Source organism: Canis lupus, chromosome 4, assembly GCF_003254725.2.
Source record: "Canis lupus dingo isolate Sandy chromosome 4, ASM325472v2, whole genome shotgun sequence".
In the NCBI taxonomy this organism is placed as follows: Eukaryota; Metazoa; Chordata; class Mammalia; order Carnivora; family Canidae; genus Canis; species Canis lupus.
In genome coordinates this window covers 61,144,826-61,157,940 of record NC_064246.1, presented here as the reverse complement: position 1 = coordinate 61,157,940, position 13,115 = coordinate 61,144,826, and the positions used below count along the sequence as shown (strand labels likewise).

At 42.3% G+C, this 13,115-nt stretch overlaps 1 protein-coding gene across 2 annotated transcripts in view; it reads right to left on the bottom strand.

Annotated features, from left to right (window-relative positions):
* LOC112651218 (chondroitin sulfate proteoglycan 4-like) overlaps window positions 1-13,115 on the bottom strand; it is a 67,964-nt gene that overhangs the window by 23,858 nt on the left and 30,991 nt on the right. The window contains exons 7-8 of one of the 2 annotated variants that reach the window (XM_025434203.3): window positions 10,984-11,115; window positions 3,918-4,090 (exon numbers count right to left, since the gene is read on the bottom strand). In XM_025434203.3, coding sequence (XP_025289988.3) covers window positions 3,918-4,090; window positions 10,984-11,115 — 305 coding nt within the window. The remainder of the gene's footprint in view (window positions 1-3,917; window positions 4,091-10,983; window positions 11,116-13,115) is intronic. The other variant, XM_025434204.3, reaches the window with a different exon arrangement.

Sequence of the window (13,115 nt, the reverse complement as noted above, 5' to 3'; positions counted from 1 at the left end):
CTTTCCTCTCCCCACATTATTGATGTGTTTTATGACTACTAAAGTGGAGGAGTAGTTAGGGTATTTCAATGACATTTATTCAGAGGCATTTAGTCAAACACATATTGCAAAATATATCCTGCAAAAGGTCACCACAGCAGCTGCTCTAGGGAAGAGTCTTTTCAGTGGGTCCTCCTTGCTCTGGCCGCTGGGATGGGATCTTTGGAGCCTCCTCGCCCCTAGCCCTGGGGCCTCATTCTGCCTCCCAGCCTATGTTCTGCTCAAGGTCGAAATGCTTCACCCGGGGCATGAGGACCCCACGTTTCATCAGCCCCCTGCTCTCATCATCACTAAGGGAAGTATGTTCCAGAACACCAGGGGCTTTTCCCCAAAGGGAAACAGTAATTGGGTTATGGGGTGGCAGGCAAATGTCATTCTCTTCTAATGACCTCATTTCCATTCATTAAATCACTGTAGCACATTAGGATAAATATGGCAGCCAATTCTGGTGTCCCAGAAAAATTGCTTTCTCCTGTGAAACCAGTCTTTTGGCTACTGGGAGAGGAAAGGAACCTCTCACATTTCTAAGAACAAAAAGATAGTACCAGCAGCCTTAGCTAGCATTTAGTTCATGCTGCATGGGGAGCAATGTGCTAGGTATTTTGCATCCATTATCCATGTTAATCCATACACAAGCTCCTAGGAGAAAGGAAAGCCTGGTAGATAGGAGCATGACTTGGCAGGGGAGGTCCTGGGTTCAAATCCAGATTCTGCTGCCCCTGAACTGTGTAGCTGTGGGCAGGTTGCTTAACTTCCCTGTGCTTTAGGTTCCCAGCCTGTGAGATGATGAGTAGCAAAGAAGAAAGTTTAGGACAGCACTTGGGACATGGTGAATGTTCAAAATGGCTTCAATTATCATTACTACTGTTTTCCTCATTTTACAGATGAGAAAACTGGGGCTTAAAAGACATGTAACTTGCTCTAACTCACAGAGCTAATCCAGGTCTGATTTTAGAGGCCAAGGGACTTGTCCTGAGCCACCAGCAGTCAGCAGGAGATCAAGGAGCAGCAACAGGGCTCCTGATTCCTAAGTGAGGTGTTGGCTTCACACTCACACCATAGGCATAGAGGAGAGTGTGGGCTACTGAGCTGAATATCTACAGACTCTAACTATATCTTAGATGATGCTTTAAGATACAGGACTTGTCACGTCCAGGAGTGTAATTTCATAAAAGGCCTGATATACAGTCTGATGCCTTGTGATAATAAAAGAAGCTTGCCTTTGTCCTCTGAGACAAAAGCACTAGGCTGGGCTGCTGGTATGGTGGCTGTTGGCCTTGGAAGAGAAAGGTCTTGTGTGTTGAGAAGAGCCATAAACCTGGTCCATTCGAGAAGGATGGACCTCCTTCCACACCACACCTGATTTGTGGCACTGCCCAGCCTGCGCTTTTAAACTAGCCTCCCCCACTATCTCCACAGGAAAGAACAACAGTTGGGCCCAAGGATCCTGATCCCAGACACCCCTTTGCAGGTCTCTTCCAGGCTGAGCTCCAACCTAACACCTCACTTGGCCCAGCCAATACCTGCCATTGCTAATACATTTTCTTGACACTTGCCTCCTGGTTCTTAAGGTGGAAGGAATAATGAGAAGAAAAATAAAATCTTAAGATAATTGGATTTTAATCACTCAAGACTTTTATTGCCTGCCCTAGAGCCTTATAACTAGATTGAGGTTTTAAAGATTTTATTTATTTATTTGAGACAGAGAGAGAGGGGGAAAAAAAAAGCAAGTATGAACACTGGAAGGATTAGAGAGGGGAGGGGAGTAGATTCCCCACTGAGCAGGGAACCTGATGCAGGACTCAATCCCAGGACTCTGGGATTGTGACCTGAGCTGAAGGCAGATGCTTCACCAACTGAGCCACCCAAGCACCCTAGTTTGGGGTCTTAATTCCTGTTTATAATTGTGTGGTATTATAGAAGTGGTTTGTTTTCAGAGGAAAATGTATTACAAAGAGTGTTCAGATTACCAGGCTAGCTCACTGTGGTAGATTGTTCCATGGTTCCAATTATTCAGGGCCTCCTGTCTGTGAGATGAGTGTCCTTCCCCACTCCACTGACAGCAGACTTGCTCACGTGACTTTCTTTAGTCAATGAGATGTGAGCATAAATGATACATGGCACATCTGAGCACAAACTCTAAGAGTCATCATGTGGTTCTAACCTCAATTCTTTTTCCTCTGCTGCAAAAACAGCCAGTACCCAAGAGAGGGGCTGCCCTTTGACCTTGGGTCCTGGAATGAAGGCAAGATATAGAGCAGACCCATAGCCTCTCCACAGCCCATATACAGTATAAGTGAAAAATCAACTTTTGTTATCTTAAGCCATTGAAGTTTGGGAGTTGTTGGTAACTGCAGCATAAACTAGTAGATCTTGGCTACCATATTCACTAAAGCTTAGTTAGATCATATTCATCTAAAATATTATATGTTTGCAGTGGAAACTAATCCTTGAAATGATCACCATCTAAAAAAAAAGTGGGGTTTTGTTTGTTTTGTTTTGTTTTTTAAAGAACTAGGGTCAGAGCCAAGGCATCTTTATAGAGCTGATATTCTTGTCATTATTCAAAATGCACACTGACTCTGGACAGGTTTTGATGCCCTTGGGCGCACTAAACTTCTCACAGAAAACAGTTTTCATCCTAATTTATTTTTTCTTCCTTCCAGAGTGCATCTGTAAACTAGAGAATTCATACTTCCTCTTTTCAGTGCTACATTCAGAGCTTTTGCTAGCCTCATGATCCGGTCCCTTAAAGGCATCACAGACAAAGGCAATTAATTGCAAGGCAAAAGCCAAATTCAGCTTTGCTACATCACATAGGAGAGAAATGGCTCAAAGGTTAAAGGCAGACATGTGGTTCACTCTTGCTATTTCTTCTAAACTTGACTTTGGAATGTTTTTTATTCCTTAAAATGTAAAGCCGCAGCCAAATCATCAATCAAATCCATGTACACACTGTTTAAGAATGGAAAGAGAAGGCTGAATGGCAAGCAAGAATTAGAATTAATTAGAATTAGAACTAAGAATTTTTGAATATGATCCCAAAAAGATCATTTGGGAACACAGACTTTTTAGAAAAATGAAATCACATGTAAGCAAACAAACCCAGCCAGTCACATTCCTAGGATGCAAAAGAAAAAAAAATAAATCAAAAGCCTTGAAGGCTTATCCATTTAAATAAAAAGATATGTGGATGGTGGTGGTGGTGGTAAAACGTTGGTGAAGTCTAAAACAGATGGTTCTGGATACACATTAAATACACACACATACAGAGTTATGTATATATATACATAACTATACTATGCTAAATAATGTATATAACTTTACATATTAAATCTAAATGTACCCAGACATATCCTGCAGGATTTACTCCTGCACCTTGGCTTCGGGTTTCCTTTTATTTTTTTAAATTTTTTGTTTTTAATATTTTTATTTAAATTCAACTTGCCAACATATAGTATAACACTCAGTGCTCATCCCATCAAGTGTTCACCCAGTTACCCCATCCCTTACCCTCCTCCTCTTCTGCAACCCTTTGTTTCCCAGAGTTAGGAGTCTCTCATGGTTTGTCTCCCTCTTTAATTTTTCCCCACTCAGTTTCCCTTCTTTCCTTATAATGTGGGTTTCCTTTTAAATCTGTCTTCATGATAAAAGGATTCCTTTTCACTTATTAGACCCAGAGTTCGAATTTGCTTAGAGTTTTCTGACAATTGTGTCATCCTGTGCTCACTGCAAAGTGTCTGGTTTGAAAACCAGCACAGCTGAAATGAGTCATTGCCTGGGCAAAGGGGCACGTCAGCTGGGCTTAGCAGGATGAGGACAAGTGAGGGGCCGCCCTGCAGGGCCACCCAGCCCTGCCCACGGATGTCAGGACTCACCAGATTCTGTGTGAACACGGAAACATCCTCTGTGCTGTTATCAGAATTTACTCGCACCAACCTCCCCAGTCTAGGGGCACTTATAACCGTAAAAGTTACAGTTCTGTTTCCTTTGCTGTCTGCGTCATTGGTCACAGCTCTCAGGTCACCAGATGAAAGGGGTTTCGTGGAACCTAAATGAAGATTAAAATGCACTTAAGTATGAAGCATATGAAGGCTGCCAGTTAACAAAATGTTCTTATAGACCCTTGAAAATTCTGGAAGACACATGATTACATTTGGGGACTGGCTAGCTCTAACTCGAAATTGTGCTGGGAGGGGCTGGTGATCCCCAAGGCATCTATTTAAGGATGTGATTTGCTCCTGGAGCTGGAGATGAAGGAGGAAAATCAGATAAGATGGGTTCCTCAGTCCCTGCCCAGTCCTGGATGGCCCACTGATCCCCAGAGAAAAGAGGCAACGCCAGCGTGTGTGGCACTGGACTTGGCTCAGAGTGCAGGAAGGGGAACTGGCTGTGTGCCCTGAAAGAGCAGGGGACAGTGCCCCACCCTGGGAGGACGGACGCACCCTGACCTGATGTAGCTGCAGGTGCTCCATGGAGTGCCCATCTGTGGGCATCTGGGGGAGACTGTGGCTCTTGAGCAAGCATGAAACATCTCCAGGGGACCCCAGATAGGCAGGTCACAAGGACATTGTGGGGAGGGAAGGGGTTGCGCAAATGCCAAGGAAGGAAGAACCAGGAACACATGAGTCTGTGTGCTAATGCCACCAAATGTGGCAACGAAAAGCTAGAGAGGGTTGGGGACATATGGGTTAGAGCAGTGGTTCTCAACTGCTCTGTGGTGAAAGATCAGTGTTTTCCCCTCCCCCAATCCCCTGCAGATTGCGAATATTATAAAATACAATAACATGTCACAGCCCTCTTTCAGCTTCTGGAGCTGGGGGCCCAGGATCCAAGGTCACCTGGGGAGGCAAAGGGGAATTATTCTGTACCCTCAGCCAGTGTTACATAAAGTCAAAACTAACACCCATTCTTTGTTACCTGCCAACGTAGGGCTCCCTCATCCTGTCAGGTGAATCGTGTTTTTATGTATGCACTCTTTGGACATCCAAACTTCTTTATCTTCAGCTTTTTTTAGACCTTGTCCCCACTATGCCTTCTTATTTCCTTCTTATAAAGGACTCTAACTTCTCACTTATTCCTCCCTGTCCAGGGCTACCTTTGGCAGGTAGGGGATGGGAGGGACTCTTTCTTTAGAATAATATAATTTAGGGAACCCTGAGTGGCTCAGCAGTTTAGCTCCTGCCTTTGGCCCGGGGTGTGATCCTGGGGTCCCGGGATCGAGTCCTACATTGGGCTCCCTGCATAGAGCCTGCTCCCTCTGACTGTGTCTCTGCTTCCCTCTCTCTCTGTGTGTCTTTCATGAATAAATAAATAAAATCTTTTTTAAAAAATAGAATAATATCATTTAATTTGTCCTAGCCTTTTGGGGGAGAGGACTGACCAGAGATGTTCCAGGCCAAAGGTGCTTTTTTTTCTCAGTCAGGGTACATCAACCCCTCATTCCCTTGTCCAGCTATCTAACCTAGGAGGGTTTCTAGGGTTTAATTCCTATTCATCAGTCATCTGGGCATGCTCAGTCAACAAGACTAGCTGGTTCCAAGCTGTAGCTGCCTGATGAGTATCTTTTATCGTTTAGGCCAATTCACAGAAAGCCAAACATCATTTCCCCCCCAACCCACTTCATTTTATCCAAGCATTTATAGTTTCATCACTAAGCTCCAGGCACTTAATTTAGGAAGGGTTTCTCTAAGGTGCCACCTAACTGTATATCCATAAAATAACCATCCTACAAGGAGTGTGGTAATAAAAGGGCTCATAACCATATCTGTTTGGCAAGCCCTCACTCCATATGCACCTCTTAGAGATTTGAAAAGCAAATCAGCATGTTAAAGACTCTAAGTCCTGGAGTAAAGAAATCTACTTCATTCTTCTTTTAAATACAGCATTTCTCAAACATACTTATATCCTATTATGTTTGTTTCATGAAAAACAACCACCTCCATGACAGCAAGAGTTTCAGGGTCACTAGCATAGGAGGCCTTGCTCATTTCTTCAATGGACATTATCAAGTGTTGGTCGGTGACAAGTCCTAATGAGGAGTAGAGATACACTAGGAAACAGCACAGTCTTGCCATTCCTTTTGGATATCATGATAATCCTAACAAATGCAGATTTGTTTCCTCACTAAGAAGGGATAGGCAAGTCTCAGAGATGTTAAACAATTTGCCTAATGGTCAAATGTAGGTCTTCCTGACTCCTAAATTGTATTTTTAAAGTTGACACTACATTGTCTATACCATACTACTTTAAGCTCAGGGCTAGAAGGATAACTGAGCTAGGAAACGTGATGAATCATTCAACCAATCTAATAGATTTTCCTCTCCACCTGCTGAACATGCTGCCAAACCTCTTCCCTGGTCTTTACCACTGTAGCCATACTGTACTATCTGGTATGCTCACCCCTCTTTGTCACCATTATTGAATTGCTATTGGTTCTGCAAGGACAGCTCAGGACCTGCCTGGCCAACAAGCTCTTGTTGACTGTTGCAGTCTATGGGAAACTATGCCCCCCCTCCCCCGAACTTGTGTGGCTCACCCAGTCTATACCACTCACTGGATCCTTAGCATATGTTTTGCATGGTTAGTGTACTCTTGAGGATAAGTCTCTTGTTTCCCCAATTAGTAAGCCTTTAAGTTTTTCCTTAAGCATCGACAATCTTTACTCACAGGTCTTATCTCCCACTAAGTCTTAACAGTATTCAAATCAGTGTTGCAAGACTAGCCAACTAAAAGGTTTTATAAATCTCTGCTCTAAACTCTAACAACACACTGTGATTTCCTTCTGCTTTCTTGTCTCCCTCAATTCCCACCGCAAAGGACAGATGGCCCATCAGTGAGATGTGATTCCCTCTATAGCATGCCCAAACCCCAAGGGGATTGAAGTGACACAGTCGGCTCTGAATACCCTTCACTGATCAGCTACTGTGTAAGCTTATATTCTAGACTAGCTTGTCTCTCAAGGTCAACCCCTCCTCAACATTTTTTGTAAAAGAGCCAAGTACCATTTGGATATGCAGGAGAACTAGGTCCTAAGGCCACAATATGTTCTAACTTGTCACAACTAAAGATAAATAAACCCATCTGATGGTAGCATTCAAGGTGAAAAACTGGTTATAAAATTTCCTGGGGAATAAATTTTGCAGGAAGAAGTAGAATGAATGTGTGTGTATCTGTGTGCACATATGTGTGTATGTGCATTTATGGATACATATATACACACACAATAACAAAATGAAAATATACATTGAGTAGACATTATTTTCCTAGTTCACACACAAAAAGAGTTCATTTAGAACTGCAGTCCTTCCTACTTTAAAATAACTTGAGTTAAAAAATGACTTTCAGGTTTGGCAGGGCACAGAAGCTCTGGTTAACCTTAAAATATCCACCCGTTAAGTATTCTTCTAAGTATTTTGGCTCACCCTACAAATTCTTCCAGGTCTCAAGTCAGGGCCACTTTTTAAGACTAAGTCCACGAGGAAGGCAAAACAGCCCGGCCAAAGTCTGCCAGGCTGGTGGAAAAAGTCCAACTGGTATGGGATCAGTGTGAGTAAAAACAAAAGTTGACTGATGCCGGGTTGCAATATTCTCCTACTCCAAGAGAGTGAAAAACACACAAAATTTCTACACCATCATTGCTGTTTATTAAACTGCTATGCATATTTTCCTGGTTGTATATATCAATCCATCAATAATATCAAGGAGACAAAATAAAGATGATGGCTGCATTGTCAGAGAACTGGTATTCTAGAATTGAGACAGCCCTGGAACACAGGCATGTCCATAAAGGAGAGAACTGCTGTGATTCCAGCACAAGATTTGAGGTCGGAGTTGGAGTTGGCACTTGGTCTTGGGGCTTATGATTCCTGTTAGTTATATGACTCTGAAACTGTCTGAGCCCGTGTTTTCTATCAACGTTGCATCATGCCAAATAGGGATGATGCAGTTTACTTTAATATACATTATTTCATTTAAATCCTTAAAACAATCCAATGCAGTAAATGAAAATGTAAAACACAATAAAAACACAGTTATTAATAGTATCTGGATGTCCATTCTATAACAGGAATAGATTTCCTGCTATTATGGTTCTATAAAATCTATTGTTCTATAAAAAGCAATACGGTTTCCCTGATATTTCAGAACAAATAGATCACTGGAGTGTGCAAGAGCCACAGTAGCTGACAGCTGACACCTGGAGTCAGACTCTGTGCCCCCCTTCCCTCTCAGCCAAAGTACCGCCTAATAGATGAGGGAGGCAGAGGTCACTCAGAGCCTACTCCCCGCAGGACCTGTCATGATGGGGAGGGGACGGTCCTGAGGGAAAATGGAGAGTGGGGCATCTGTTATCATCCCCCCACAACTTCACACAGCAGCAGGGACCAACATCCTCCAGTGGCTACTGTAGAAGCCAGCTGAGCAAGGCTCACTTGTGTCCTTGGAGAGAGGAGGAGATGTGGTCATCAGAATCACACCCACATCGGGGACTTCTGATGCAGAACAGAGTGGGGCCCCCACCACTTGGGACATTAGGATAAGAAAAACATCAAGGACAACTGGACCGAACGACCCATAAGGTCCATTCCAACTCTAAAATCTGTGATTCTGCAGTAGTCATTTCTATACCCACCCAAGGGATATTTTATCAACCCTAACAGCCACATAATGGAAATGTACATGAAAATTTATCTTCCGGGGCACCTGGGTTGCTCAGTCAGTTCAGTGTCTGCCTTCAGCTCAGGTCATAATCTTAGGGTCCTGGGATCGAGCCCCACATCAGGCTCCCTACCCATTGGGAGCCTCTGCGTCCCATTCTCTCTCTGCCTCTGCCTCTGCCCCTCCTCCTGCTCATGCTCTCTCTCTCTCTGTCAAATAAATAAAATCTTAAAAAAAGAAAAGAAAAGAAAAGAAAAGTAAAGAAAAGAAAAGAAAAGTAAAGAAAAGAAAAGAAAAGAAAAGAAAAGAAAAGAAAAGAAAAGAAAAGAAAAGAAAAGAAAAGAAAATCCATCTTCCTTCCTACTGGCCAGAAACTGGAGCTGGAAATAAGTCACAGCCTGGGGATGGAGGCCAACATGGAAACCAAGAATAACAGACCTCAGGTGCTAGTTAGGGGGAAGCTTGGAAAAAGGAGCCCTCGCTTTGTGTGAGGATAACACGCAAGTTCTGGTGCAGGATTCTCAGAGCCAGTGGGGCCAGGTCAGGATGGGTGGAGTGCATTTTGGTAGGGAAAAGGAACCGCACACTTGGGACTGGGTCCAAATACTAAACAGAGGGCTATGAAAACTATATATTTTGCATAGTTCCACAAAGGTGACAAGAGAATTTGGGCCATTTTCATATATTTTTCTTGCTAAACTAATATTCAGTAAAAGAGATGCCAGAAACACAAAACTTCTAAGCTGTAGTGGCTATAACTCCCCTTCAATCTAACACAACTGTCAAGAATTACTAAACCAAAGTTTAGCCAGAATAGATGGAAAGTATTTTATCTTTTGCAGCAACCAGATTTACTCTGATTTTAAGAACATTTTTTTCCAGTAGATTACTACATTTTTCAGATTACTAGGGTGTAGCAGTTTGCTTATTTTTAAACACTAAATGGCACCCTCGTTGCCTTAAAGAAATCGATAGAAACATCACAGTTATTCCCAGAGACAAATTATGGAATATAAAAAGATTTTGGAGTAGAAGAATCTGGGTTAATGTATCTTTAATTGGATTTTAATAAGATTTCTTTTCTTGAACTCAAGTGCTTAAGGCAACTAAGAATGGCAACATTTCTCCTAAAAAAACAAAAACCAGAAAACAACAACAACAAAAAAACTATGTTTCTGTTAAAGTTACAGTGACTTTTCTCTAGGTCTACCTTAGAAGTATGTGAGCTTTATCCACCATTTACCGATCATACAGCCAAATGACATCATCTCTCTAAACCACAAATCCTGCCAGCTTCCTGTAAATATATCACCTCCCTCACATACGTATAACTAATAAAAGACTAGTACCATGCCCAGTCCCATGGATCTCAATCCTGGCTGTATTTCAGAACCACCTGGAACTTAAAAAAAATATAATGATGGCCAGCCCCTATTGCAGAGGCTCGCGTTCAACTGCGGTAAGGTGAGGCTCAGACATGGCTATTTTTAGAAGCTTCCTGGTTGCGAGTAACTGGCCTGAGTGACCACAGAATAACCATAACTCATTAAATTATTACTATCTCTCTCCATCTATGTTTTACTGGTAATGCATATCAAGTAAACAAGTCACTGTGTAAAGACCCTTTTTTTTTTTCTAAACTGTAACATAAATTTTATTATTTTCTGTTTGGTCTACCTCAGTACATTTTTTTTTTTCTAAATAACAAGCTTAAATGTTTGTCATTCTTTTTTATTACCTCTGCCATTGGGTAAATTTTTCCCTATCCCTGCAAGGAGGGTATTGAGCCAGCAATGCTCACTTTGATTTTTCCATCTCAGCCAAGCTGAGATTCTTGGTAACCAACAGTCCAGAGGCTTCAAGGTTCTAAGGGCCAGCACTCAGTGAAATCCCTCACAGCCCCTGATGCACAGGGTTTTTATATTCAGAAAAAGAAATTCCAAGATCTAGACGATCATTGCAGAACCTGGCTCTCCTTGCTTCATCAAGGACCCTTGGAGAGAGTAGGGGAAAAGTGCACATGGATCATGGCTGCTTTGGGGACTCCTGTCCCATGGCTCTTTACCAGCACACCCTCTCTGGACGAACAAGGGAGGGAAAAGAGGCGGGTGGACAGAGCCAGCCTTGCTTTTGCTGAATTCCTGCAGAGAGGACTCTTTCTGGGACTTTGTAACTGTTGTTGGGATCACTCTATAGGAAACGATGATACTTTTTACCATGCAGGTAGAACTTTCTAAATAAATTGAAAACCACTTCTCCCCAAATGCAGTCAAGTTAAAATCTTACCTGGAAAGATGCTCAATCCTCGGTTTACTTCTAAGCTAAGAGTCAGGGCTTGAGCAGTGATGCTAAAAATTTGTCGTGGTGCAAAGTTCAAACCATCAGTAACCTGAAAATTAAAGCCTCCTGACATGGCTCCTTCAAAAGAAGAATTACACTCTGGTCACTTGGGGTGTTCTGCAGAAACCACCCACTTTTGCCCTCTCTCCCACCTACCTGATCCCCCTGCAGAGCAACACCTATCAACTGGAGAATGTGTTAATAGAGTCACTGAGCTCACCAAACCAAGCACCACCAGCATGTGAAGTTAAAAGAACATTAATAAAGGTCTAAAATGCATGCTCTTCCCCCCACCCTTTCCCCCTCCTCGTGACCTAATAAAAGAAAGCAAAGACATTACCTGCAAATTTTTTTTTAAAATCTTTTTAAACATATACATCACCTGCATTTTATTATTTTGGAATCAATTTACACCAGCAAATGTAACACATGCATGTTGTGTGTGTACACACACACAAACACAAACACGCACACATATACCATTTCTGAAATATTCATCGTGCTTACTTAATAATACCAAAAACCAAAACTAGGGGGAAGTTGGGGTGTCTTGTGGCTCAGTCAGTTAAGCATCTGCCTTCTGCTCAGGTCATGATCTCAGAATCCTGGGATTGAGCCCCACATCCTATTGGGCTCCCTGCTCAATGGGGAGTCTGCTTCTCCCTCTCCCCAAACCCCCCAATTCATGTTCTCTTTTTCTCTCTCAAATAAATAAATGAAATCTTAAAAAACAAAAACAAAAACAAAAACAGGAGGGAAGTAAATAACACTTAGCCCCTGCCTCCAAATAATTTCTAATTATTCACTGAACTCGAACTAGCTGTTTTCTGCTGAGGTGATAAAGAGTAGGGAAAAATCCAGGCCGGCTTTTGTTAAATTCCTGCTAGAAGAGAATTGTACTTTCACACTTCTGTCATAGGATTCGTGATATCAATAAAGTTATAAATTAACTTATGTGTGTAACAGAAATTGAGACAGGCCCCCTATCGATCCTGTTCCCAGGAGTACTTAACCAGTCTGACTCACAAAGCACCAGGCAAGCTCACAATGTAGAGAGCCTGATGTTCGCATTCCCATCGCCCTTTGAAAATGTTCAGCCAGCAGTAAATCTGGAGGCCCACAGGTCTTTGCATCATGTAATGGGTAGAAATGTCCTCTTTGTTGCCCTCAGGGACATGTGGCAAGAAACAAAGAAGGCAGGGTCAGACTTTGCAATTACGTACAAGTACTCCCTTAATAACACAATTTAATAAAAGACTGGTCGATGGCTTCACAGCCTCTCCAGTTTCTGTTATCTACACACGCCCAGAGTTCCGAGTCCTCACAAAAAAAGATTACAGACTTTAAAAAATTTTCCCGATGCACTCAAAAGTCATCGTTTTTTTAAAAAAGAGAGAAAGTAAATTCTGAGTCTGCCTAATTTCGAACAGGGTCCCACAATCGAATTTTGTCTGCTTGCTTGTTTTTACTAGAAATAGCACTTTGAAAGTTGTATTGAATGAAACATGAAATTAGGGAGAGAATGCTTTCTGCCACTAGCCACTTTCAACATTTCATGAATCCAGAAACAGTGGGGAAACTGAATCAAAAGGAATCCTATCAAAATACATCCTAGAATAAAAGCCTGGAAATGCCCACACCGTCACACTATGACCAAAGAGAAGAAAGGAGGGAAACATGAAAGTAGGGGAGACCTGTAGATTTTCTGTTGCACAACCTCAGATCTTTCTGACAATACTTTGCAAAGGGCAGCCTTCAATCACACAGACTCCCACATCTTGGCCTTATCAACCTACTTAGGTTGTTAGGTGAAAAATGAATTAGATTAACGGTAGAGCACTTTGCAAATATAAATGGTCAGGGAGACTAATTAAATGTAGGCCTTTGTTTGGGGCTGATGATGGACAGATGCAGCAAGGAGAACCAGCTGGTCTCAGCAACAGCCTCATCTGCGGTGGGGCTCCAGACACTCTAAGAGCCATTACTGCCTCCACAGCCATTTAGAAAATGTAATCGATTGACTCTCAAAGAGCTTGTCTTTAACTCTCTTTCCTGCCTTTTTTAGGTGAAATTATTTT